The sequence below is a fragment of the Siniperca chuatsi genome, linkage group LG19 (genome assembly GCF_020085105.1).
Source record: "Siniperca chuatsi isolate FFG_IHB_CAS linkage group LG19, ASM2008510v1, whole genome shotgun sequence".
Classification (NCBI taxonomy): domain Eukaryota; kingdom Metazoa; phylum Chordata; class Actinopteri; order Centrarchiformes; family Sinipercidae; genus Siniperca; species Siniperca chuatsi.
Window position 1 is genome coordinate 12,996,950 of NC_058060.1, and position 27,331 is coordinate 13,024,280.

At 40.0% G+C, this 27,331-nt stretch overlaps 2 protein-coding genes across 4 annotated transcripts in view; one reads left to right on the plus strand and one right to left on the minus strand.

The window, feature by feature from the left end:
- The first annotated feature begins 4,217 nt into the window (after positions 1 to 4,217).
- The window catches only part of LOC122866897 (polycystic kidney disease 1 like 1), a 31,495-nt gene continuing 8,381 nt past the window's right edge, over positions 4,218 to 27,331 (plus strand). Inside the window, exons 1-33 of the mRNA XM_044177122.1 lie at positions 4,218 to 6,409; positions 7,114 to 7,248; positions 7,494 to 7,666; positions 8,667 to 8,828; positions 8,963 to 9,285; positions 10,177 to 10,263; positions 11,013 to 12,207; positions 12,827 to 12,992; positions 13,555 to 13,794; positions 14,103 to 14,235; positions 14,349 to 14,552; positions 14,676 to 14,857; positions 14,987 to 15,190; positions 15,468 to 15,631; positions 15,745 to 15,984; positions 16,144 to 16,206; positions 16,482 to 16,706; positions 17,528 to 17,599; positions 17,673 to 17,852; positions 17,948 to 18,025; positions 18,639 to 18,781; positions 19,293 to 19,413; positions 19,500 to 19,653; positions 20,118 to 20,310; positions 20,416 to 20,472; positions 20,577 to 20,954; positions 21,039 to 21,296; positions 21,376 to 21,489; positions 21,668 to 21,819; positions 21,972 to 22,072; positions 22,647 to 22,845; positions 22,944 to 23,027; positions 23,375 to 23,582. Coding sequence (XP_044033057.1) covers positions 6,213 to 6,409; positions 7,114 to 7,248; positions 7,494 to 7,666; positions 8,667 to 8,828; positions 8,963 to 9,285; positions 10,177 to 10,263; positions 11,013 to 12,207; positions 12,827 to 12,992; positions 13,555 to 13,794; positions 14,103 to 14,235; positions 14,349 to 14,552; positions 14,676 to 14,857; positions 14,987 to 15,190; positions 15,468 to 15,631; positions 15,745 to 15,984; positions 16,144 to 16,206; positions 16,482 to 16,706; positions 17,528 to 17,599; positions 17,673 to 17,852; positions 17,948 to 18,025; positions 18,639 to 18,781; positions 19,293 to 19,413; positions 19,500 to 19,653; positions 20,118 to 20,310; positions 20,416 to 20,472; positions 20,577 to 20,954; positions 21,039 to 21,296; positions 21,376 to 21,489; positions 21,668 to 21,819; positions 21,972 to 22,072; positions 22,647 to 22,845; positions 22,944 to 23,027; positions 23,375 to 23,582 — 6,585 coding nt within the window. The 5' untranslated portion in view covers positions 4,218 to 6,212. The remainder of the gene's footprint in view (positions 6,410 to 7,113; positions 7,249 to 7,493; positions 7,667 to 8,666; positions 8,829 to 8,962; positions 9,286 to 10,176; positions 10,264 to 11,012; positions 12,208 to 12,826; positions 12,993 to 13,554; positions 13,795 to 14,102; positions 14,236 to 14,348; positions 14,553 to 14,675; positions 14,858 to 14,986; positions 15,191 to 15,467; positions 15,632 to 15,744; positions 15,985 to 16,143; positions 16,207 to 16,481; positions 16,707 to 17,527; positions 17,600 to 17,672; positions 17,853 to 17,947; positions 18,026 to 18,638; positions 18,782 to 19,292; positions 19,414 to 19,499; positions 19,654 to 20,117; positions 20,311 to 20,415; positions 20,473 to 20,576; positions 20,955 to 21,038; positions 21,297 to 21,375; positions 21,490 to 21,667; positions 21,820 to 21,971; positions 22,073 to 22,646; positions 22,846 to 22,943; positions 23,028 to 23,374; positions 23,583 to 27,331) is intronic.
- Positions 23,781 to 27,291, minus strand: LOC122866906 (myosin-2 heavy chain-like). 3 transcript variants are annotated; one of them, XM_044177153.1, is made up of 11 exons: positions 26,765 to 27,290; positions 26,611 to 26,652; positions 26,323 to 26,385; positions 26,138 to 26,200; positions 25,945 to 26,007; positions 25,717 to 25,753; positions 25,571 to 25,638; positions 25,328 to 25,369; positions 25,183 to 25,245; positions 24,706 to 24,834; positions 23,785 to 24,369 (listed from the first exon to the last, which is right to left on the minus strand). In XM_044177153.1, the coding sequence occupies exons 1-11, from the start codon at positions 27,042 to 27,044 to the stop codon at positions 24,086 to 24,088; spliced, it is 1,134 nt and encodes a 377-aa protein (XP_044033088.1). In that variant the 5' UTR covers positions 27,045 to 27,290; the 3' UTR covers positions 23,785 to 24,085. The 3 variants fall into 3 exon arrangements, with proteins under 3 accessions (XP_044033089.1, XP_044033088.1, XP_044033086.1); XM_044177151.1 differs by having other exon boundaries at positions 23,795 to 24,369; positions 25,571 to 25,633; positions 25,712 to 25,753; positions 26,765 to 27,287; XM_044177154.1 differs by lacking the exons at positions 25,183 to 25,245; positions 25,328 to 25,369 and having other exon boundaries at positions 23,781 to 24,369; positions 25,571 to 25,633; positions 25,712 to 25,753; positions 26,765 to 27,291.

The window sequence follows — 27,331 nt, forward strand, 5'->3', positions numbered from 1 at the left end:
ATGCATATTTGGCAGTCTATTTGGATACATTTATAAGCAGCTATAAAATGTATGCAGTCCTAGGGCAGGAAGATTTAACGCGTGTGTTTATCCTTTATATCAGCTGATTAAAATGTTCCACGGCTTGAAAACTAATATCTGGACACTAGTTCCCTTTATAATGTTGAGAACATTGCACACTATAGGGGGATTTAAACACGGCCACAAGCGGCGGTGACCTTTGACCCCTCATACCAGGGAGTTAGGACAAGGAGCCCAGGCTGGATTGGGGATAAAAGCCACCAACACACACACACACACAGAGAGACAACAGAGAACCTCCTCCACTGCTGTAACCACACTGATACAAGGACACATAAAAAATGTATGTAATTTGAATTATTAGCATACAAAATAGAAACAATCCTTAATAAAAAAATAGCTGGAGTTCTACCAGTGGCCTACATGCATTCAGGTCACAGCTTGCTGATTATTGATTACTCTGTCAGCGCCACTGGCCCTTGCCTAAGTCGACAGATATTCTCACCTACAGCCCTTCTTGTTCAGTTAGGGCTATACGTCAAACGTCAGACAGATGAAAAACACAGCCTTTGCTTTGCCGCAGGGCACGCAGGCAGGAGACATGATGTGTCAAAACCAGATTTGAGCAGATGAGCTTCCTTTCTTCTTCTCTTCAAGTGAAGTTTCTTAAATTGGGTGGGTGAGAAATATATAGGACACTTTTTTTAAGGCTGTCTGGGCCTTTGCCAGATAAGGTTTCAGCCAACTTTTTTCACCCACTTCTTTATAGCATGTATTCAGGATGTGGGACAAAGGGGAAAGCTGGGGATTCAAGACTGATTGTAACTAACTCCTTATTTAGGCCTTATTTCACCAGGTAGTTAGATGGTGTATTCAACTTCGAATGAAAAATGAGTAGAAACTTTACTTTAAAAATCCTTTAGATGCATCTGTAGCACTCAATAATGAATCGTAGGTCATTTTAAATGATGTTCTTTATCACTTTATCCTGTATGGTATTGCTGTAGCCTATAGATTTAAAATGATTATATTTAATAGTGGGTTTACAATGACTCATATCTGTATTAAGTTCATACTGTTGTATGATATTACAGGTATATTTTGTTTTTGTCTCACCCTTACAGATAATTGCCAATTTATATGGGCGTAATCATACATTGTGGGGTTTTTTTAATCTTATGTAGTATCAACAGAAAATTATTTTGATATAAAATGTTGGTATTTCTTTATTTTTGATATTTTATTTCCTGATTTTTCTTTAGTCCATTGATCTGTTTTCTTGGTCCACAATGGTTTTTCTGTGATATTGCAGTCCACATTAGTTGTATAAAATCCTGTTAAACTAATTTTCTGATGTGTTTTATTTATTCATTTTGTCTCTCTAGCTGTTGTTGTCAAACACAGAAGACTCAGCTCTTGGTGATCCAGCTCTGATAAGCTCTGCATGTTACAATGGATCCTGGTTAATAATTTGGCTTGTTGGGAGTGTAATGTGAGCCCGCAGAGTTCCTTCTCTTTCTCTTTCCGGGGCGAAACAGCAACAGAGCGCCGTTTTAAAATAAGGATGTTCAACTCACATTTTTAAGTACAGTCAGGACTAAAACTTTATTAAATGCATGATTAACTCGTGTGTTCTAATAGACACATTAAACCATCAATGCACTGTTTTTCTATGTGATTAGCCTACTTAACCCGCTTCCCAGCCCAATTACCCATTACTTGATGAACTTTAGGTGATTGTTAAATCATGCATGTCACCATATTTTGTGTTTGGTTATTTCTGAGCTTTCTGGAGACACTAGTTTATTCTCATTTGACCTCTCTCAGATATGCTCGCAGAACTTTACTGGGGAACTTTACTTTTGGTTTCTCGTGTCCTGCGTTTCCAGGCCTCCTTTATGGATTTGTGGTGGAGCAGCTTGTAAATTAATTTTTTGAATGCACTGAACGAGGACCCGAAGCAGAGAGTTTGGAGCACGCTGGTGTTGCAGACTTTAACAAGCTCTGTGCACAAAGAGAAGAACCAGGTACTTTTTGAGGGGATCATCAGACTCACAGGTCTGAGGAGGTTCTGTTCACTCAAGGCACCTGATTGGATGAGTGTTAATTAACATATGACTTAACTGCTTGTTATTCTTGCTTCATTCATCAATGAACACAAAGTGACAAGTATCACATGATCATGTATTAGGCTAATAGTGAGACAGAGGACGTCCTGATATTTGATATATGAATCCATGCTATATATAAGTCTTTCAAAAATATACAGTTAGCTGTTTAATATTAAGTGTTTTTCAGGTTAGATAGAAAGATGAAAAAGATGTCTTAAAGGTTACACAAAAATACCCAAACTACTGCATAGCCACAATAAGCAGCTGCTTGAAATACAAAGCACAAATGCTTCTAGGCCTGCTGCAAAATATGTGTGTGAACAGAATAAAGCTGAACAAGCTGTTTAATTTATGTAAAACTAAAATAGATTAAAACCGCCATTTTATTCTTTCCTGAAATAACACACATCTTATCTTTTACATCTTTTTTATTTACTTATTTAATGTTGATTGAGTCTTTTTCTCTCGCTGCCATGACTGCCTAATCTGCTTATCTTGTTTCATTTGTGTTTTGGCAACATGATGCAGCGTTTGCTTTCTCTGGGCCCGGACATCTTCCAAAACAGAAAATGTTTGACTGCGTCCATTTCAAAAAGCACAAAGCTGATAAATGAACTGAAAGGGAGGGGGGGATGCTTGTAATCACAGATACACTGCAATTCACATTTAGAAGGCTACACTCGAAGTGCCATGAAGGTGTTCAGTAAGAGACCTCTGTGGTCTGATATGATTTACAAACGATTTATTTGAATTCAGTTGTTTTAGAGTGAGTGTCAGAAGGATTCACGTGTCCTGCATTTATTTTTGGCTCTACAGAAAATCTTTCGTGAAAATATATCGTAAAAATGTTCACCAAACCACTGCCTTAATAAAGCATTAATCGATTAAAAAGAAAGGTAAAGAAGGTACTCGAGCTACATGGGTCATTTGTTGAGGAAGATGGGATCTGGTGAGATCAGGCCTGATTATCCTCAAGTTGAATGTTCTAAAATGTAGTTCAGTTTGTAGAAAGTCCTCTGGTAAGTAAGCCAAAGAAACGGGTATAAGGGGTTAATATTCCTCCAGAAAACCAAAAATAAGTTGGTTAGAAAAGAGGAAGTCGCAGTCGCCATGATCACACAGCCAAGCACACATCTATTTTTGGGAGAAGCAATCATGAAACTTTTTAATGAAAATGTCTCAACTACTTTATCCTGATGCGGAGAACTTTACTCTGTTTGTGTTGAGGTGACCTCCAGTCTACAACTTCCATTTTGTTTTATTTTTCTGTCTCCTCAGGTTACATATCTTCATACCACATGTCAACATGTTGTCTAGCCTCTTCTTTAATTTCCTCTCATAAGGTTTAATGTCAGCCGATAAATGCCTTAAAATGAAGCAAATAAAAAGGTGTGTAAACTGAATTAATGGGCTGGTTTTGCTACACCACATACCTGCTGTTATTACAAAACTCTTAGGACTATATCTATTATCAATAACGCTCCACCTCAAACGACTTCACAGTCTACCGGAGCCAGCTGTACTGGTTTCTCCAGCGGACTCTGTGTCCTCGGTAGGCGCGCAGACTGCAGGCGCTTACATAACGCCTCGTCTGTTTATTGCGATTCTCCATTACGCAGCGCCACAACGCTGATCTGTCAGCTTCTTTTACAAGATTTCGTTGACTTAATCATTTGTTAATTCCGTCACCGCGTGCACACAGTGAAAACACGGCGAGCGCTTAACGAATGAAGCAGGTTATTCGAGCTTCTCGCAGGCCTGGGGTGGGCTTTACGCAGCGTCACGACCACAGCGCTGCATACTGATGTTTAGGGTTCGGCTAGAAAAAGCTTCTCAAAGTGGGATCCGGGGACCTCCAGGAGTGCTTGGACGGGCTCAGGGGAGTCCCGCAGCAAATAAAGCATTATGTATTTTCACAAGGGTATAAATGAATTCACATGATCCCAATTTAATATGTATCTGGGCGTCAAATAGGTTTCACTCCCACTGTTTTGTCTTCATATATGCAGTTGAATCTATATTAAATCAACACTTAAAACAAAATAATAGATTTTTGGAAATCAAATAAGATGAGTTTGTGTTTCTGTGGTCACATGTAGGCCTGTGTGTAGCCTACTTGGTGTTTTTATGATGTGAAGACGTCTGCAGGTCCCTGATAGGAGAGACGAAACGAAATCTGCGCGTACTCCGTATAAAAATGGACAGAGGAAATGTGTTTGATTCCCCCCGCTGTGCCTCTCTCTGGTACAGTCAGCGTGAGGAGATGGTGCGGTCTGACAGCGCTCCCTGCTGGCCACAACGAGGAGTGGGAAATTCTCTTAAAGGGGATGTCTGGAAAACCGGAAGAGATTTTTAAGGTGGATCGATGGAGTTAGCTGCACGACGAGGACGCTTCTCTTTTTTTTTTGAGTAAAGGGCTCACAGGGGCAAACTGGACTCAAGACGAAGACTTTCACCGGTTCCGTTGTGTTTTTGCAGTTTTCAGCCGAGCAGCTTAGAATTACTCTGCAAAAATATGCGTCTTTAGTGGGAGTTCGTGCTGGAGCTCACAGTCTTACCTTTCTTAAACCAAACTCAGAAATACCACTGCTGCTGAGATCATTTGTCCTCATTTCCAGTTTGAAACGACGTTTTTGAAGAACTTCCTTGAATTAAGCAGATAAGTGGCGACCTCGACCCGAGCAGAGTGAAAACTGAAGACACTAATCCACACAGCTGAACCTCTGTTGTAGGATGTGACACCCCGTTGTCCTTTTACTTGTCAGGAAAAAAAATGTAAACCTCAGAATAAAACAAAATTCTCAATAAGATTAATATTTTTCATGTTGCAGCTTATTCTGTGCTGGACACTGCTTTACAGCGATATAATGGCTCATTCAGGTCAGATGATCCGAGACTGGTCCCTAAAAAAAGACCAAGGCACTTTATTCCCACTGACATAATAAAAGAGAGATGTTATTACTTTTGGGTGCTTTTGAAGACTCCAGATGTTGTTGGGGTTTTTTTTTTAATGTTGATGGAAGAACTGAGATCAGTCTCTGGCCATCAAGTGCTCCAACCGGCTTCACATGGGCTGAATCAAATTAATAATGGGATTTGCTTCGTGACTCGACGCAGCTTTGGTCTCACAAACGTGGCTGTGGAGAAACGACTTATCACCTGCCTGTGATACAGGTGTAGGCCCATCTGAAGCACGTGGGTGCGCGGCCAGGTCACTTTAGGCCGGTTCAGATTATCTCACTGAAACGGTTTAATAACAGCAGACTAGAATCATTTCATAGATCTTTAGATTAAAAGGTGTACATAAGGGGTGGACAGACTTTTTTTTTTCACTCCAGTTTTCGTGTGTTTTGTGTAACGATTTTCTTTGCCTCATTAAGCCACATACTTTTGCAGCGTTTGTGACGAAAGAACCAGCAGTTCAGACAGCAACACAGGCCTCTGAACCTCTGGAAGTTGCGCTATATTGCACGCACTTGTAAAAGCTCTAACTCCAGTAATAGCCTACTGATAATTAGTTTTCAGCTTTGTGTGATTGACTGGTGACCTTTTGTAATTTTGATTTTTTTTTTTCACGGAATGGAGAGCATAACAGACGTCACATGGCATTAAAACTGGATATTAACTTCGAAGGAACATAATCATATTTAAAGGGCAGATGCATTTAGTTAAAATCTTAAACACCATGACGCCATAAACAAAATACAGGGAAACTGCATCAGTAAAGATCATTGATCGCTTCACCCTCGCCAGCTTTACAGGAAACACACAACACAACGGCCCCACTAACATTTAATTATAACCGTCACAAATGCATGGTGGCTTACTTACTTTATTGCATGGCAGCATATTAACTGGCCTGTTTTTGATCCCCTCTCAGTGAAAGCAGCTTCCTCCTTCCTTCATTTGCATACAGTCCCTCTGTGTTCTCACCTCCCACACACCTTGTATGCACAGAGTCTGTGGTGTGTCAATGCACCTGCTTTTCTCCTCCATTCCTCCCCTCTTCTCAGTCTGCAACGTGTGCGTCCTCATCAAACGCAATCTGTCCATCCAGCTGCTCTGGTTGCGGCCTCAGACATGTTCAGAGCTTGTGTCTACACGCTCTTTTCATTGCATCCGTTTTTTCATCGCTTGTCTGCGGCAGTTCCTCCACCAGATCACGAGAATTCACCGTGGTTCGTGGGGTGCGTCAACGCCAGCGACAGACTTTATGCACCCAAAGGTGCCCTTGACCTTGACCCGGTAACCTGCTGTGCACGCTGCCTGGATGAGGGGTAGGTTGAGGGAAACTGAAAGAGCCGAGTCAGTTGCATTTCAGCAAAAGCCGGTTTGTATATTTGTGTAAAATTACGGAGAAAAAACACTTTATGATTCAGTTTTTTAATTATTCTTATTGGGACAACGGTGACACTAATAATCTTGTATTAGAGTAACCTCCTTTGAAAAGAGTATTTTTTGGAAATTCCTCAAGCACATATGCTGTATTTGTGCAGCTGTGATGTTCTCATTCTGAAATATTTTAGATAACAGAATTTAAAAAAACACCAGGCCAGTGTAAAAACTATATATATATATATATATATATATATATATATATATATATGACATGGAAGTCCATCTTTTCCTAAATTATTTTTTTCTTATGAGAAAAATCTGAAAATCAACTCAGGAGGCTTAAAACTTATTTATTTCAAAACATTTTTTTCCAATAACCAAAAAGCCTTAAACATTAAAATAAAAAGTGTGCTTTGTTCTCTGGGCTCAGTCAGAGATATTGGCTGACTTTTGCAGACATTATGTTGGAAATAAGTATTTCAATATTCTTTGCAATAACATAAAGAGTTACACCAACTTTTAGTCACTCTATCTAAAACACAAGTGTCACAGGACATCTTCACATGAGCACTGAGTTCTGTATGAGTGTGTTTAAATGAGCTGGAAGCAGTATTTTATTTACTTTCAGTATTTGTTGTTGAAGGTACCAGGTTGCAGGGTTGACCTCAGGGGGTTGTTACTGTGGCAACCGGCAACATGGTTTGGTGGCCAGTGAGTGTTTCAACACATCTTCCAATGCAGGAACAAAGGATGTCAAAGGAGAAAGTAAAAGACAAAGGTGAGACAGACTGCTGCCTTTTCCTTTTTCTTTCAATCTAATGACTTCTCTAAGTCTGTTTCATGTCCTGATCCGTAAGTGAGAAGGAACAAACCTCTGTGTTATCTCCTTAATGCCACCAAATTCAGTCCAAGAAAAACATTTCAGTTATCAACTGTAACGTGCATGCCAGTATCACAGTCCCTGAAGCGTTTTGTGTTTTGACCTGTGCTGGATACTTTTACTGTGAATCTTTTCTTTTCTAGTGTCCTCTGCTTGCCTGTTGGAGATGGACAGGGAAGTGTGGCACTCTACAGAACTGAAGGACCATATCTGCACAGCGTTCGTCTGTCTGCGTCTCCAGACAGAGTGCAGGCTGGGAAGGCTTTTGTCGTGGAAGTTTCTGGAAGCCTGGCTGGACGCCCCAACCAGCCCACAGGTCAGCTGTATTTTCCTCAGTTCTTAGAAACACGACGCTTCAAGTTGCACATAGGTTAACTCCTGTGTTATAAATACTTTCTGACTGAAGAGGTTTGTTTTGATGAAGATGTTTTCGTCTTTATGTATAGGTAAAAATGCTTTTTTAAAATAGTTTATATTGTTATTTTCTCAACATTTTTTTTTTTTTTTACTTATTTATTTTTTGTCTGTTGTATATTTGTCCTGGTTTTACATAAAATATTTTTTTTGAGTTTTGCTTGAATGAATGGTGATATATAATTAATTATATTATTTACAGTTATGAATTATATCATTATTTTTCATTATAAATTATTATTATTATTATCTTTATTATTATTAAAATGATTACACAGAGAGAGTGTATCCATGCACAGGACTGCTCCAACTGTAGACTGAATTTTTAGAAAGACAGCATTTGTGTTGTCAGTGTTTATTTATTTATTTATTTTAACTTTTAAAGGTTCAATTATTTTAAGAAATTATGTACTTGCAAAACACAGTCAAAGCCACCTCGCAAAAATATGTATTACTCCACGTGTTCGGATATAAACTAGAAACAAGCTACATGAAGTTGTGTATTGCAACGGAAAACACATTTTCCATTATTGTTTCTTAATAACTTCAGACGTACTGTGTAATGTGGTTAGAAATTATCAGCAAGAATTTATTTATATTATATATTTCAAAATAATGTCTATTAAATAATTATAAATATGAACAATGATGTAATACAAAAGTAACTAATTCTAATTCTAAAATAATTATTCTTTTTTGAAAAAAATATTTTCTCTTTCTTGTGCTCAACAATTCATTAATAATTCATTCCTAATGTGCTTGTTAATGAGTTTTTATATGAAAGAATATATTTACACACAGAGAGAAAATATCAGGATCTTTGATTCATGCTTACATAATTTAAAAAATATATATTTGCTGCATATGTTACTGTTTCAAATGAGTTTTTCTGTGATTTTTAGGGATTCTACGTCTGGGAGGGCAGGACCTCTCTTATGTCACTGTTGAGTTTCAGGAAACGACCCCTAAAGGTCAGAGTTCGCATCATGTCAAAGTGTTGGATGATGGCTCATTTGTTGTGTCATCTGACTGGATTTTGGAAACTCCAGGAAAATATGAGCTCAGTAAGTTAACAAGAGCAAACACATTTTCTTGAATGCTGAATAATTAATTAACAAAAAATGAATAATATTTATTATTATGTGGTAACCCTCTGTCACTCTCATGTTTCTCTTTTATCCTGTCATTTTCTGTTTAGACGTCAGTGTCTCCAACCCCCTCTCCACACTCTCCTCCACCCTCCACCTCTCCGTCTTGCAGCCCTCTCCAGACAGCTTGGTGATCTCTGTGCATCACGGCCCCCTGGGTGTCCCCTCCTGCATCCCATTCCTACAGGCAGACTTCAACAGTGTGACAGTGGAGGCAGCATACCTCGGCGAGCCTGTCAAACTGCAGGCACACATGGGTGATGGTCTGCCGGTAGAGTTTATTTGGTGGTTTACTCACAAGGAAAAAGAGAAAAACATGGAGGGTGTAAAGACATCTTGCCTTCCCAACTCAGACTGTCTGAACAGCACTGTGGTAAGTAGGGCTAAGAAAATTGCACTGCAATATATTATGCACAAGTATCTCAAAATTAAACATTTTCAGCATTTAAGTTCCCTATTTTTAATTGATCACAATGTATTTTAAACATTTACCAAAGCACAGAGTCTTACAATGGATTTTTCTATGGATAATGAATCCACAAAATCTCGTAGTCTAAGCTCAATGAAGTGACTTTGGCACATTCAATAACAAGAGAGATTTGTTTTTTTTAAAAAGCTTTAGCATTACTAACATGAATGAATGATGTTAAGGTCTGCCTGCTCATGTTTACAGTCCAGCCCGTTTGTGACTGCTTTAGAACAAAGAATATCAAAAAGATTATAACCCTTTCAATATTAAGCTAAAAATATGGAGGTATTGAACATTTTCTTTTTCAAAATAACAAGGGCTGTTTGAAAATATGATGTAAATTGCATTCAAGATTTATAATGGATTATACACGTGTAGAATTTAGGTTTGGTGAGAAAAGAAATTCTGTTACAATATGCATTGTATCTGAAATGGGTGTCTCATCTGAAAGCTCATTACAGAACAGTAATCCAACTAATCAGTGAAATCTGGGAGATTTTTGGTGAAACTGGCATCAACTGTGGTCTTCGAACAGACTCCGAACCCATAAATAACAGCCCAAAATGATTAACCTTTCCTATTTAAGAGGGGTAAAGGGTCAACACCTAGAATGTGAAAAGTTCACATAAGCATCATAGCCAATAGGCAACTATTGAGTAAATCATTAAATAATATATTTTTAAAAAGTCAAAAAAGTATTACAATTAAAAATATTTCATCTAAAACTTTCCTCATCAACTCACTGTCATGTTTTTAATCTGACAAATTCAGAAATTAAATTCTGTTTGCCTTCAGAACTGGACCTTTGAAACAGAGGGAGTTCACATGGTGTCAGTGAACGCCTCCAGTGCCTATGGGTGGACACAGGAGACAATATATGTTGTGAGTACTCTGCTTTCATTCACTGAAAATGTTGTCTTTGTGTTTATTATTGATTAAAGAATAAGGCTGGTTATATTTTAAATGTGTCTTTATTATGAACAAATCCCATGAAAAGACCAAAACCAACAAGGTGTTAGTCCGGCTGTCAGTGGCTCTCAGCACCAAGCCCATTGGTTCCTACTGAACATGTAAATCTTTAAAAACTGCTCACAAATATATAAGTTTCATTTTTTAAAAAGGGTCAGCGATTTCCTAAAACAGCTGGTCACTGTATTTTTAACAAATGTTACTCAAACAGGAGGAAATTGAGCATTTGTTGGGGGCTGTGGATTAATACACATTTGGTGAGTTAGCAAGTATTTACGGGAGCAGGACGGTGTCTGTGGGATTGACCGAAAAACAAAGCCCATGTTCATTATAATGAAGGGACGTGTCACCCAGTGCAACAGTGGGGCTCACCGATGTGTTTTTACTGGTTTTTGGACAACAATGGCGCTCTATGGCACATAGGAATAAAATATATCAGATTTTAGCTGTCTTGTTAGATATAAATGATTCTCTAACAAATACTTGTTAGAGGAATCAATTCATTGTTGTTTTTGGTCTTTTCATGGGATTTGTTGACAGTAAGAGAAATATAAAATATGACCAGGCTTATCCTTTAATCTCACATCAGTGTGTTTTTGTTTGCATGTTGTCTATGTCCAACACATGTGGGTGTGTGTGTGTGTGTGTGTGTGAACTTGCAGGTGGTCGTGCGTCTTGCCGTCTCTGACCTCAGAGTCAGTGTATCAGGGAATCAGCTGACGTCCGGTGAGAGCGTGTCTGTGGATGTGGGGCTGTTCACCACCATGGAGCACCTACTTGTCCTCAACCTCACACTGAATGCCGAGTATGGCAGCATTGGCATGAAGGATAATTTAAGCACTGATGGAGGTGACTTTAGTAATGACAATAAAAACATCAGTGATAGTGATAATGTTGACAATCATTCAAGCATAATTGCTCACCAGGAAAACAGTAATGATCACGACTGTAGCAACAGTAACCGTGGCAACATCAGCTATGATCACAACCTCAATCAAAACATCTGTTGTCATGCTGGCACCCACTTACATCTTTGCTCTGATACCCACCACTTTGTCCCTCTTCGTCTCCTCCACACCTCCAACCGCTCCAGCTGCCATTTGCAGCTCCACCTTCGCTGCCGCCTCCCCACCACTGCAGGGCAGTATCACCTCATAGCGTCTGTTCTCTCCACTTCTGATCCTTCATCTGTGCTGCTCTCCACCGTCCATTGGGCCTTGATGGTGTACGAGCATATATGTGCCCTAAGGCCTTCTGGGACTTGGAAGTCAGTAGTTTCAACACACGCAGAATTCAGCCTGGAGGTTGTCAGCCCTGCCAGCCGAATGGGGTCGAGAGTGATTTGGACTTTTAGTTTGGATGATGTTATTGTGATTAGCAGGACAACTGAGGAATGGAACGTAAATGTGTCTCTTACAATAGCAGGCCATTATAAAGTGACAGTTAAGGCCTTTAACCCAATCAGCTGGGCCTCATTCTGCACACACATCCTCGTTCAAGATCCAGTTGGAGAGTTGTTTTTGAATGTTCCCAGTGTGATCACAACACATCAAAAACACTCTGTTCTATTTAGCGTCACAGCAGGGTCAAATGTGACCGTGTCTCTGCTGGTGAATGCGACATTACTTCACAAAAACAGCAGCTACACTACAGGAGAAGAGGCGACGGTGGTTTTGCTTTTCGACCACAACGGGACAGTTGTGGTGGAGCTTCGAGCTGAGAATCGAGTGTCTTCTCAGAACAAAAGCCTAAGAGTGTGTATTGACAGGAACAGGAAGCCATCACCACAAGTTAGAGACAATCCAACGTGGCAACCACCTACCAGTCAAAGTCTTGTTCACAGCCTGGCTGACAATGGTGAGGAAGTAGTTTTCATTAACACCCACCAAGCAATTCAAAACATTTCGACATTAATTAAAATTTAAAAAATGGAGTGTGACTTTCTTTTCTTGTAACTGTTAAGTAAATCTCTCAGATTTGTATCTTTAATCAGTGTCTAAACATTTTGATCTTTGATTATGACACATTTCTTAAATAAATTCATAACTAATTGTTTTCACATGGCACCGTCCAATGAGGCTTTTTTACATACAGATTTAGTTCAGTGAAGGTCTCGTGCTTTTATCTGAACATGACACCTCTAAGCTGTTGAAGACTCACTTTAGAGAGTTATTTTCTGGCTTTGGTTCTTGCTTTTTTTAACACTGTCAAAGAAAAAGGAACCTTCAAAATGATCAAGTCAATGCAAGCTCATAAAGTGTCTTCTAATCTGTCCAATCTTTGATGGGACATCATGTCAATTTTTTCCTTTCCTTCAGTGTTTTCAGGTCCACATTTTCTATGATTTCCCACTTTCTTGAGACAAATTGTTTATGTCTGCACAACATAATTCTTTACCTCTCTGTCATGAAGAATTTAGAATTTGTGGTCTGTATATATATAATGACAATGTGAGGTCTGTTTTGTCCCCTAACAGTATGGATTTATGCAGAAAAGCAAGCCTATCCCACAAATACAGATATAACTTTTCTGGCTGTGGCTGAAGTATTAGACCCTGTGGAGTTCCTCTGGCATTTTGGAGACTCAAGATCAGCCAGAACCACCTCAAGGACCGTGACCAAAAGATACCACAAACCTGGCAGGTATGAGACACAGATGAAGTACAAAATACAGTGGAGAGGCTTCATTGACTCTATAACTGTGCATAGTTTCATTGTATTCCCAATAACCAAGAAACTGTAGATTGTTAAGATTAATAACATGTGCCACTATTTAGTGTTAAAATGTTGTGTTTTCCCTTTTAGCTAAAGTCATTCTCCCATCCATGAGTAATCAGTTTGAGAGCTTGTGCATATACATAGCTGTAAACTGTGTACCCTAGACAGAAAAGCGAAAATGACCTCATGTCACAGCTCAGATGTGTATATTAAACAAATACTGAGACATGTAAATGCAGTGCTGCATGTGTAGGGGTTCAGTTATGGATCTTTAAAATTTTAAATATTGTTTAAAAAATCCTTAATGTTCACTATTTAGTTATAAAGACATTTAAGGAATGAAATAATCAAAATTGTCTCATAAAAGTACTTAGATAACCTGTTAACAAGAATAAATGGAGATACATCACATACAGATCTTTCCCTGAATAGGACCTTTGCCAGTGTACAGGCTAGTATTTACAATTTCCACCTCGCTTCAATGTAGGTATGATGTAGTTGTAGTCATGTCCAGCGGCCGGACCTCCGTTTCCTCCGATGTGTTCCCGCTGGTAGTCCAGAGAGCAGTGAAGCTCAACAGACTGCTCCACCAGGCTTCTGTCCTGCAGAACCAAACAGTGATGGTGAGTTGCCGGGTCAATGTGGGGACTGACGTCACCTTCCTGTGGGGCTTCGGAGATGGATCTTCCAGGCCAGGACAGAGCACAGAACAGCACATTTTCCACAGGTGAGTTTCACTATCAATATTGATTTATTTGTTAGGCACCAGTTTTATACTTATATATAACAGAAGGGTTCCTTCCAGGTTTTTTATGAGACAACCTTGAATTTCCTTTTCTAAATCTTCATGTAATGAACCTTGATAAGGGAGTTCAAAGTTTTATTCCGAATTAAATACATACTTTTGCTGACATCCTTTTCAGCTTGTCTTTTCCTTGTTCTTCACTTACCTGTAAATCTTAAAAAAATTGCTTCACTGTAATGTGTATTTTTGCCTGTGTACTTGTAGTGTATGTGTTTTCACTCTCTCTGCAGGACAGGAGAGTTCAGAGTGAAAGTAACCGCGTCTAACCTGGTCAGCTCCGCCTCTCTAAGTAGTCACATCTTTGTTGTGGACCGGCCTTGTCAGCCTCCACCAGTCAAAAACATGGGGCCTCTCAGACTACAGGTACATTTTACCAGCAGGACTGTTACCTCGACCAATACATGCACATAGTATGGTAAGGTTTTGCTAAAAAGATAATTACATTTCCGCATCTTCTCTCCTCTCCTCTCTTCAAGGTGCGAAGATATGAGGTTATCCACCTGGGGGTGACCTATGAGACTGAAGTTGACTGTGACATTTCAGGAGACCTTGACTACACCTGGACCTTGTTTGACTCTGCAGGTCGGGTCTTCCCTTTGCCTCTCATAGACACACACAGACAAAGCCTCGTACTGCCCAGCCATCTCCTGCACTATGACACCTACACTGCCATAGCCAGGGTAAGTAGGGGATGAAAACTGTCACGCATTGGCTCTTAAACTGCATTCTGGGACTCTTTACATGAATTAATGTTCCACTCCTTGTGACTGTGTTTTGACTGTGTAGCTGTCATTGCTCTGCAGGTTCAGGTCGTTGGCAGTGTGGTGTACAGTAACTACAGTGTGAGAGTGCAGGTGATACCGAGCCCTCCTGTGGCCTTCATCCAGGACGGCACCAACGTCTTCATTAACAGCAAGAACATGACCGTGGTAACCCTGGACGGACAGAGATCATTCGACCCTGACTTCCCCGTGAACCCAGTCAGGTACAGAGACAGTGTAATGCATGTATGAAACCTTTAATGGATATAAGGTGTATGCTTATTTAACTTCTGGAAAGATTTGACTCCAGTGTGCATTCAAACTCAACACTGTTTCTGATTTCCTCTTCACAGCTTCAGTTGGACATGTAAACCCGTGAGCTCCATCACCAGCTCCTGTTTCCACCACGATGTTCCCACTTCATCCCCTGTGCTCGTATTTCCTGCTAGTTTCCTAAAACACAACTTTGACCAGTTCCAGTTCACGCTCACCATCCACAGCGGTGAGCGTTCAGCTTCATCAGAGACCTTCCTCACATTAACATCAAACATGATCGGGTGAGAGTAAATAGAGGAAATATCAATATTTCCCAGTCACTACATCTGAAGCTGTGTTTGAACAAGCATATTAAACCTTTGAACTGCTAAATTACTTTTACTTACTTCCTTTTTGGAGCAAAGTCTGTCTGCAAAATTTACAACAAAGGACATATGAAATTTGGATGCTTTGAAGTGAATATAATTTTAGAAATATCTGTCACCATTAAAGAGTGCACTATACCTTGATACATACACCTTGTGATTCTTACCATGTATCTGAATGTTTCCAATCTAGGAAAGTGCCAGTTTACTGCCCTCAGTGCCAGGGAGACCAGGTGAACTGGGATCAGTCTTTCTCTGTCACCGCCTTGTGTGAAGGCTGTGGTATTGCCCCAAAATACATCCAGTACACCTGGAGCCTGTACTTGGTCAATGCGTCCTTCAAGCCTGTCATAGAAGGTAAAAGAAAAAATAGAAGATGAATGCACTTGGACATGAACAGTAAATTGCCATTATTTCATTTGCAAGAAAAAATTCTCACCTTAATTCAGTTCTCTTCTGTTCTATTCTAGTCCCGTTTTGTTACACACTGGATCTCAGTGCTCCGTCCACCATCTTGGAGGGTCCTGCCACTTCCCCTCAGACTCCTTCCACCCTGCATCTACCTGCTACAGATGCTTCACAGTACACCCCTGCTGTCAATACCTCTCTGATTGAGGATGCCCCTGAAACTAGAGCCAAAAAGCTATATCTGAACATGACTGACAGCGTAACATTATCGAAGAATAACAGAAAGAAGTCAACTATGGCTGGTGTGTAATTAAATGTGACTGAGAGATAAAAACTGCAACCCCAGTGCTTACCAAGTGGTTCCTTCTGTAAAAGCAGACCAACGGCATAAATCTGCATACTGAAATAGAAAATAACACCATGTCACTAACCTTGACTTCTCTCTTTTCCACCTCACACAGGTTTGACAGAACCTGAGCCCTCGACTTTCTCTTCTCTAGTCAACTTAAGAACAGCAGGATCAGGTAAGCCTGGGCAGCTGTGTATACTGCCAGGGTGCTGCTAGCTTTTACTGTTTAAAATGGAAATGATTTCATTCTGTAGGTAAATTGGAATCAAATATTGTGAAGCAAAATGTGAATATGTAATGTTTACCATGCTCACAATGTTTAGCTTAAAAGCATTAATGACATGTACATCAATAGGGAAAATCAACAAGAGCAGATAATGTGCAAGGTCATAGTTACAGTAAAATGGATAGTTTATGAATTATTTAACAGCTTATCCTCTTTATGTCCAGGAGAGGAGCCCTTTTATTACCCTCTGGGGGAGTTTGACCCTCCAGAGCCTTTGTACTCCTCCACTGAATACCAGCCACTTGCCCTTGACAACAGTGGCGTCCTATATCCAGACCACTTTGGCCAGAGGGACGTTATCAGTGAATTCCCCATTGATTCGGACTCCTCTGCTGACTGGGACTTTTCCTTTCCTGTCCTGGAGAGCGGTGACTTGGGAGGTCGACTAGGTGAGACAAAACTGAGCTGAAATGTGTGATGCTGTGAAGCTGCTCTGGTCTGGCAGTCACACAAAAACAATTAAAATTAGACAATTATTTAATCTGGTGTTTGAATGATTTTGAATGGTGTTTTCAGTTATTCTGGCTGATTAGACCTCTGCACAGGTTCAAGCTATGTGGCGCTATGCTGGGAATTATGTGAGGTAAACAAACTACGTGTACCAATAAGAATGATAAAAGTGTAAAATGTCCCGCCCTAACAGGTCCAACAATACTAACAGAGTGTGAGGGAGCTGTCAATCAAGCACAGTCTGTACATGCCCACACAGTCCAGAGAAGAGGTCTAATCAGGCACAGTAGAAAACACCTGTGTACAGTAGGTGTGCCATGGTCTCAACCAACTCCTGAGGCTAATATCTGGTTTAGCGGCTAAATGCTCCCATTCACCAGCTAACATTAGCTGCCAACTTTGTCTGACAACCGTTTGGTGCTGTTAGAGTAAAGTAACATAGGTTTATCACAGCCTTTCACAGCCTTTTTGCTGAAAACAGCTGCCTACTGTGTCTAGAAACGATGCTAATGAAAGCGGTGAGACTGAACCAAAACAGCTTTAACAAAAGATTTGTATGAAATGATCTAAGAAGTCAAATAGGCCAGTTGGTGAAAAGTTAGTTTTCCACCAACCCAGAGCAAATTATGAGGAGAAATAGGAAACAATCACTAATTAGAGCAATTAAAACAATTAGTGCCTTCTTCTATTTACATATACAGAGTCTGTGCAGATTTTCAGTGTGTAACTATAGTGTGCATTAAATCTGATTCTATTACAGATTCAGATTATGATGTTCACTTGATGAGTGCAGAAGAAGGAGACCCAGGGATTTCAGCAGGAAGACCCTCAGGTCCAGTACATGTCTGTATTTGCTAATAAACACAAGTGTGGGAGGTTGTGTATTAACCTTTGCATATTCCCAGGTGTGGATGGTGAGAGCTTCAGTCCAGGAGATGATTCAGTGTTTCATCCAGCAGTACATGAAGACGAGGGGAGTAATCTGGTGGATTCCAGGCCATCTGTCATGATCCAGGAGCCAATCTTGCTCGATTTATCTCGAGACCCGGTAGACAGAGACCTTTTTGAGTCCTACACTTATACAGGTACATTATTCAGGAAACTCACCAACGCACATTTCCTCTCTTTATCCACCTATCTCAGCCTTTAGTCATCATTCTCTTTCTTTCCATCTTTCCAGGAATTTCCTCCCCATTGCTCAGCTTTAGACCCTTCAGTCTTAGGCCTGGGAGCAGGTACATGTTGGAGGTCACTGCCAGTAAGTTTCATAACAATAACTGACGTTTTTGCCAAAATATAATGTGTTATCAGCACTGAACTATGACAGAATGAATAGATGGAATGACAAATAAACATGAACTTGAATTTGAAACTGAAATACAGATCAGTCATAGTCCAGGTGAGGAAGGGTTTTCCCTGTTGTTGGATATGACTGTCTTTCATCATTCCTTAGAGATGGGCTAGCGAGATCATTCTGAAGCAGCTAAGATTACTTAGAAGAAGTCATAGTTGAGGCTAAATGTTAATGTTAATTAAATATGATAACAGCAGCTAGGGAAAAATGAAGTCATCACAGAAGTCCTGATTTCTTGATTTTCCTCACATTTGCCACAGTGCTTTTACATTTTTATTTCCTTCTGACTTTTCTAAGAGCAGAATGTAATAACTCTATTCTAATTGTTCTAATTGTCTTGTAAGAGTGATGCAGAATAGATGTAATACGGTTTTCTGGATTGAGGACTACCACAGTGTTGTCTACAGTAAAATAATAATGACAACATCAATCCTAAATTAGCCCATCATTAATTTTTCTTATGAAAATTGAAGGGATGGATCTGGAGGCTAATCTGACTTTTACCTGTTGTACTCAGAATTTCATGATAGTATTCTGGGCCGGACTCAGCTATTCTTAAAAACCAACCCTGCTCCAAAGGGCATGACGTGCCAGGTGCAACCAATCAAAGGAATGGAGCTATACACACAGTTCAGCATCTTCTGCACCTCAGGGAAAGAGGTATCTCCTGTCTCATACAGTAAACACACACAGATACACAAAGACATAAAGGAAATAAAATGTCAGCAGGTGGTTTTGATATTTAGACAAGGGAGTCACGATGTCACTCATAGTACACGGTGAATGCTTAACGCAATAAGTACATGCTAAGATGTAGTAACGTTTTTATTATAAATGTAAAAAAATGTAAAACTTTTTTTCTTAAGTTATATTTGAATTCACTCAATGATTCTTGGCTACCTCTCAGTTTTTGAGTCATACCTCCTTATCTGGGCTTTTCTTTACTACCAACATGCCTACTAATTACCCATCCAATTCAAATCTTACCCTAAAATGTGCAGGGACTCTGAGTTTGTGTAGGTGAGTGAGTTTCTCTCAGTCAATCATATTTTCGCAGAAACAAGCACCATGATACAGCAGAAATGCATCCACCTTTTCTCTTCAGCTTTGATTTCTTTACACTGCTCCCTGCATGTCAACCCTCACATGTTTTTGTGTGTGTGCGCTGAAGGACTTACAGTATGAGTACAGCGTGAGTGTAGGAGACAGACCTCCCAGGATGCTGTATCAGGGAAGAGACTTCCAGTACTACTTCAGCCTTCCTTCTGGTGACCCCAATGATGACTATAAAGGTAAACACAAGCACAGACACACACAGACACACACTTACTGCAGATTTTCTTTTTATTAATTGAGTGATTGATTTTTGTTCCTGTAGTAACTATTTACACAGAGATCAGAAGCAGCACGTATGGGACAACCACTAAACCCTGTCCTGTCACTGTTCGAGTCCAACCAAGCTTCTTCAGAGACACCTCTTCTTCTTCTTCTTCTTCTTCTTCTTCTTCCCATCTTGATCCTGATCTGGAGCTGTAAGAATCACCAATCACCATGTCATCAAATCACATCAGGATTATGGTTATGTGTATGTTGCAGGGCTTGGTTAGAGGTGTACTCTGTGTACTACACTACACTTTGTGTAGGTACAATCGTTTATGCAGACCATACTGGACAATTGCGGAGACACTTTAGATTTTGAGAAGAGATTTAGATTTTTTAGTTTTTGATCAAGGAAATACACACCATAGTGACTCTGAAATTACTTAAAATCTATGAATTTATTGTATTTTCATAACCCAGTACCGCCTACCAAGTGTTTCTAAGTTGTAACTAAGAGCTTTTTAATGGCTAATTCAATGTTTATTAATGCTTAGTATGCCGTTAATTAGGTCAACTTTTGTGTTTCCATCATGTCTGGAGTTGTACATTTTAATAAGTTACTGTCTTACTATTTATGCACTATATTGTCGTGTTATTAGTATCTCTTTCTGTCCAGTTCAGAGTCAGGTCTGAGGAACCTGTCGGCTCTCGTGCGGCTTGGGAACAGTGTGGAGATTCGTAACTACATCAGTCTCCTCTTCAGCATCCTGAACAGACTCAGCCTGGACCCCGAGGCCAACACACATGCACAGAGACGCATTCGCAATGTGCTCATTTGCACAGCGTGTGAGCTCGAGAGCAGTGAACAGGTACACATCTCTCACTCTCGACTCCTGTTTGTCAGTCTCACAGTCAGATTTCAACAAACTTTTCCACCTTTTACAGTATTTTAATTACATGTCAATTAATCGTAGGCATCAATGGTGGACAACATCTTCATTCTCAAAAACCTTTTACAAGTTACAAGTCAGGTAGGTGGAAGGTTGTCTCCTTCCATGGACTTTCATTGACAAATAGACACTGATAGATGCTGAAAGGTGAAAAATGTTTCTCATTGTTGCTTTATCCTGTTTAGGTGACAGTAGCGAGTGCAAGACGAGTGACAGTTCACGTTCAGGCCATCTCAGAGCAGTTTTTGGATTCCAGTACTCCAGTCTGGAACTCTCTGGACCAGAAGACACTCAACACCCTGGTCGCCCTGCTCGCATACAGCCTGCAAGCGGCTGTCACTAGTTATGACTTCACACCAGAAATGTTCAACAGTGCTGACATTAAACAGGCATTAGAATCAGACTCGCATGGTGGAAACATCAGAAATGCAATAGCCCCTTCTAATGGCTGCATACCAGACTCATCCAGTGGTGTTTATATCAAAAAAGGGGGATCGATTTCACCAACGCAGACGATGCAGCTTGTAGCTGATATTCTGCAGACTGCTTCAGACCTGATGCTGGTGAGCGAGAACAAACATGCTCTTGTGCATATCTACTCATCAACCTCCATTTATCCCTCTACTGTCACTTCTCTTCCTTTTCAGAAGCACATCTTGTTCCACGAGGCCCATGAGCACAGAGTCAGCACTGGTCTTATCGCCTTATATGCCACATACCAAAACCAAACCTCCACGGTCATCAGCAGTGGCTCAACCGCCTTCTACATGCCAGCCTCCCTGATCCAGCTTCTGTTTGTTCATCGCAGTAGAGAGACTGAGAGCAGACCGCATCGACCGTGTGTGCTCAGCATGCTTACTGAGCTCTCCCGCAGCCCGTACACCTGGGCCCGCTATCCTGGAAGGGTGAGACTGGCCTGATATGATGACACTTAGTGATTAAACGGCAAAGGCATTGCTCTCATTCTCCCCCGCTGATTTCCAGCTGAGTGGACCAGTGGTTTACCTGAGTCTGTACGAGTGCAGCACGAGGAGAAAGATCCCTGTCCGCTCCCTCATTCAGCCAATGAACATCGAGCTGCAACAACCACCAAGAAACGTATGTCGCTCCTTCTTCTTTTCTGTCGTTTTGCAGCGAGTTGACTCCATTTGTACTATATCACCACAGTAGAGCACATTGTTCAGTGACTGTAGAAAATGCTAGTTGTGTGTATTTAATGTGATTATTGAGCTTGAGTGACTAACTCCAACAACGTGTAATCACATCCATTCTGCAGAAGAGCTCTGTGCGTGAGTATGTCCTCCTGCGCAGCCAGGTCAACTACCACAGCTTCAAGATTACCCAGGAGCACTTGCAGCAGGCCATCCAGCTGAGTGTGGCGTTCATGCCGCCGCTCAACAAGGCGTTTCCCGTCATGCTGCTCTTCAGGTAGACTTGTGGCGACTTGGTTTGTTGTTGTATAGCCATTATCATCTGATAGTTAGAGCAACATAATAACACAATGTAATCATTTTAATGAATTTTTCAGTAAAAGGCAACAATGTGACAAAAAACCAAACCAAGAGTTTCTGTTGTGGCAGGATGTTTGAGAGGCCGACTCCCAGCATGCACCATCTGCACAGGATTCACCACTGGGAGAGTAGCACCACTCGCTTCACCCTGGCCCCACCCTACCTAAGTGGTAAGACATTTCTTGGTTCCATCTATCGGTTTTCAGCTGTGTCCCTCCTCCTCCCTCCTGGTCTTTCCATCTGTTAATTTACTGGTTATTCTATGAAGTATCTATCAAACGAATCATCCAATAAAACGCAAGCTCGCCTTTTCTGAACACAGTTTTAATACAGAATGTGTAAGTGAAGCAATTAAACAATGCATGTCATTTCAAGAGTTTTACTCATCATGGTTTGCAATGTCAACTCCAGATGGGCTTTTACACAAATACACAAAACTTAACAAGAAAATACATACAAAACAACGCAAACAATGAAACAATTATCAGTTAATAACTGACTAATATTGACTAATCAATGTTAATCCAAATTTTAAAAGCCTATTTGCTTTGTTTTAGTGAAAGGACAAGGATGAGATATAATACAAGTTGTGATCATATCAGAGATAACGATTGTTATTCACCATATGACAACTTTCTACGTTACCAAGGCTCATTCAGTGTGATAAGTGTCTCTTGAAATTTCTCATGTACTCTCTGTATTTGTTAAAAAAAACTGGATTAACAAAATCATAAAACTTTCTAGCTGCAGGGGTTGGTCACCTGGCCCTGCTGAATGCTGATTTTGGGAAAGCACCCAGACACAAAGACCTTAGTGAGCAGGTCAGCTACAGTCTGACAGTGGACAGCAGCCTGTGTTTGTCCTGGGACGGCCACCAGGGGGCCTGGACTCACCACGGCTGCAGGACACAGCAAGCAGACTCAACTACTGCAGTCAACTGCAGGTAAGGAATGGACTACAAGAAATAACTGTCCTGTACATTGTGATGTTTCACATAAATCAATCACTTCTTGCTTGTTGGTGTTTCGCCATTTGTCTCAGTTGTCACCAGTTGAGGCCGCTGACTGTGGTGCAGCAGCAGATCCAGAGCAGCCATGACACAACCGATCTGGAGCCGTTCCTAAGGTGACTTCATCCTCCTTAGACTTGGATGATGTATTTAACCAAGGAAAACAAAATCCCTCTGTTACTTAAACTGTAGCAGTAGTTTGGACCTTTTCTTTAAGAGTATGTGGTCCAGTACAACACAAATAGCATAATAATCATTTTGTGATCAGTTTGGAAATGTAAAAAAGTAAACAGAGAGAAAAGTTTCTTTCATGGCTGTTTTTAAAATTCAAATTTTCTGAGAAGCAGACATTTGCCTCCCTGTCATTCTGTTGTCTGTACTTTTGAGACATTTATTTTAATGAATGAAAAATTAAGAGTATAATATCCTCCAGTGCCTCCTCTCTCCCTCTCTGTCTCCTCAGTGTGTCCAGTGATCTGAGAGTGCTGTGTGTGCTGGTGCTGTGTGTGTGCCTGTACATTGTGGGGTTGGTGGTGTGCAAGAGAGCTGATGTCGTGTCCGAGGTGAATCGGAGGGTCCACTACCTTTCTGACAACTCCCCATGTGACCCATATCTCTATGCTGTCACAATCCACACTGGTCTCTGCTCTGCAGCCTGTATGAGTGCAAAGGTAAAGTTGTTTTTTCTTCCTTTAAACCAGTCAAATCTTGATGAATCATATTGAAACTGACTGATCATGATCAGTCATGACCATATGGCTTGTCATTTGGATATTGTTGTCTTTATCAAAATGGATACCTTCACAGTACTTTGATACCAGGATATTCCTGCAGTGACCACTGAGTTGTCTCCCTTCATGAAACAGTTGTGATGTCTGCTATATGGCTCTGATAGGGTTTGATGCATGGATGGATTCATAGAATAATGTTGTGCTACTATAGGAGTAAATAAGACATCCTCTCCATATTTATTAACACAGTAACTTGTTGTCAAACTGTGTAGAGTTTGTTTGATATTGTCACTAAAGGACTTTCTTGTCCTATTTCCTGTCTTGTTCATGTAACCAGACAAAAATACACACATACAGAGTTATTTGGATTTAATTAGCACACATATTTAATAGTTTGATGTTGAAACTTAATGCAATTGACTGTGGGTGTTTTACAGCTGACTTCACAGAGTAAAAAGTAGAAATCCACCAAAAGTGGTACGATTATAGGAATCATCAAACACTTTGTAGTTTGTGGGGAGAACCATGTAGACCACATCTCCCTTGTCCAGTTGAAGAACTAATGCATTAGAACAACTGACATAGCCGTTGGTATCATTTAAATCATAACTCCACATTATACTCTTGTCATTGTGGTAAAGTTTGGCACCCATCCAAGATGACACACGGTTGTCCCACAGAGTGAATCTGAAGTAGTAGGCTCCTCTGACTGGGGCTGTGAAGATACCTGCAACAAAGGAGAAAATCAGTGAGGGGTCAAAATTGTCTTTTTTCTCACTGTTGAGTGACCTCTCCCTCTGTTTAATGGGCAGTTGTTTCTTGATTCTTTTGGCAGGCCTTAAGGGTGGTTTTTATAAGTAATCTGTAGGAGCTCTTGGCTTGGTTTTGATTCCTGCCCAGATCAATACTACAAACTAGTGTCATTGTAGCAAAACAAAGGGATATTTCTTTTATTAGTTTAACTAAGAAAAGTTGTACCACAAAAAGTTTAAAACAATCACATCTTGCCTTCTTTAAGGAACCCTTATGCACATTTGTGTCTGTAGTTGAAAGGGCTGAATACCTGTAGTTGGGCTGTAGGCCTGGCCGATGTTGGTGAGGACTTTACTGAACTTAAGTGTGATGTCAGTATTGAAGGGTCCAACTTGTCCTGCGTCAGTAAGACTTACTGAGAACACCACCTTTGGACGGTCTGTGTGAGTGTGGAAGATGCACATAGAGAAAACTTGATGTACAGTCTATGAACACATGTAACATCTTTTCTTTGAAAAAGATTTGCCTCAATGACATAATGATATTCAACCACACAGCATAGTGACACTGCAGTCATTTGGATGCTGATTGCCAGCAGGATTTGAATTTCAGTAGTATCAGTAACAGCTGAATAACATAATTTCTGCCTAATTTAATAACAGTACTCATCAATATTAATGTCAGTCTGCATCCTGCTGCACTGAATATGTTCCATGTTCACAAGTTCCATTCTCACTGCTAACATAATATGACGTTTTGACTTTTAATAACGGTTTATGTAGCTTACCTGCGTTCTCTCTCTTGAGCTCATTCACCTCGTTTTCACTGGAACTCATTCTGGCCTCTAAAACTGTGAACACATTTAACATTTTTATCGGAAAATTGAATTATGGTCATCTGTTGATGATTATTAGGCTGATTATTAATCCCACCTGTGTTCTTATTTTCGCTTGCTGTTACTCTAGCCAAAAGATCTGCAATAAAGGGAAAAATTAATAAGTAACTTAATAGCTGATCAACAACCAGATGTAATATCTCATCATTATGTTAAACCTGTTTCTGCTAAATAGATCTTTTTACTCCTCTTTTCTTACTTTTGGACATAACATCTGAGAGTTAACATGTTTTCTAGGATAATATGCAATGTTTACTTTTTAGTGATTTATGTAGCTTACCTGCGTTCTCTCTCTTGAGCTCATTCACCTCATTTTCACTGGAGCTCATTCTGGCCTCTAAAACTGTGAACACATTTAACATAGAATTATGCTCAGTTTTCACATTTTTTGTTGATTACTTTGTAATCATTGTAATCCTACCCTTGTTCTTATTTTCGCTTGCTGTTACTCTAGCCACAAGATCTACAATAAAGGGAAAATGGATAGGTAGGTTAGTTGATCAATATCTATATGTAAAACCTCATTCAAATGTAAATGTTTCTGCTAAATCTTTTGACTCCTCTTTTGTCACTTTTGAACATCACATCTGAAAGAGTTTCACACATGTTTTCTACCATACTACTTTACTTTTTAATGATGTTTTTGTAGCTTACCCAAGTTCTCTCTCTTGAGGTCCACGGCTAAATTTTCACTGGTGTTCATTCTGGCCTCCAAAACTGTGAACACGTTTAACGTTTTTCACCAAAAGGTTTACTGTGAACTTCACTTTGATCATTGCCTCACTAAATATGTTTTATAATTGACATAATATACCATTTTTACTTTTTAATGGTATTTATAGCTGACCTTTGTTGTCTCTCTTGAGGTCTTCCATCTTGTTGTCACTGGCGCTCATTCTGGCCCCCAATACTGCAAAAACATTTAAGGTTTTCCATCAAAACGTCAACTATGAACCTTACCCTTATCTTAGTCTTGCTAAGTATATTGTCATTGCCATTGCTAACATACAAATAAATTGATTTGTAGCTTACTTATGTTCTTTCTCTGGAGCTCTTTGACCACATTTTCACTGGAGCTCATTCTCGCCTCCAAAACTGTGAACACATTTAACATTTTTTATTGTAAAATAGGCTGATTGTAGGTTTTTCACCAAAAGCTTTATTATGAATCTAAGATCTTAATCTCAGTAGATACACACAGCACACACTCTAAACCTTAAAGATGTAGTTACATTTACTCTGGAGCTTGACAAAATCAGAAAACTATCACAAACATGAATTACTTTTATATCTATATATAAAAGTAATGTAAATATTTACCTGCATTCTTGCTTTCACTGGCTGTCAGTCTGGCCTGTGTGGCTGGGATTGAACCAATAAATTAAACTCCTTAAAGTTATTAGTGCCTTTAATGAACATTGCATGAATCTGTGCAACACTATGTGACTGACAATCAGTTTATGAAGTGTGTCACCTGTTTTCTCTTGCTCTAGCTTCTCTATCTTGCTCCTGTGTTCGATGGCCATGTCTCTCAGCTCCTTCAGCTCAGCCCAGATATCGGGGGTGATGTTGGTCTGGCTGCTGCTCTGATCATTAGTTGGTTTGACGCCCTGAATCTCAAACTGAACCTCTTTCTTCCTGTTTTCCCCCTCTGTCTGAGTGATATCGTTCCCTGTCACCCCTCCACTCTCACCCTGAGCCCATGCCCGGTGCAGACAGAGCAGCAATGCCAGAGAAACTGCAGCATTCCTCATTCTGAAATAGCACCTGTTTAGACAGCAAGATGCAGTCTGACACGTCTCACTCAGTTCCCATCTTTATATGCAGGTTCAAATTAGGTCAACTGCCATGTGAGAATTAAACAGATGTCTTTGATAACAAATTATAAATAACTCCAAACATCCTTGAACACGGAGCTGATTTTAAAGCAATCAGCTAATTTGAATGACGGTCTTTTAAAATAATTATTAATGAATGCTTTCAAAATAATGGATTAAACTAAGCTATCCTTATAAAAGTCAATGAAGTCCAGTACTAATGT

Excerpts from the sequence above, each read along its gene's own strand:
- LOC122866906 (XM_044177153.1), bottom strand. The coding sequence starts at position 27,044 with ATGAGGAATGCTGCAGTTTCTCTGGCATTGCTGCTCTGTCTGCACCGG. Across the intron at positions 25,754-25,944 it reads CCTCAAGAGAGAGAACTTGG|ATCTTGTGGCTAGAGTAACA; the intron begins GTAAGCTACAAA and ends CCTTTATTGTAG. Across the intron at positions 24,835-25,182 it reads GCTCAAGAGAGAGAACGCAG|ACCGTCCAAAGGTGGTGTTC; the intron begins GTAAGCTACATA and ends ACACTCACACAG.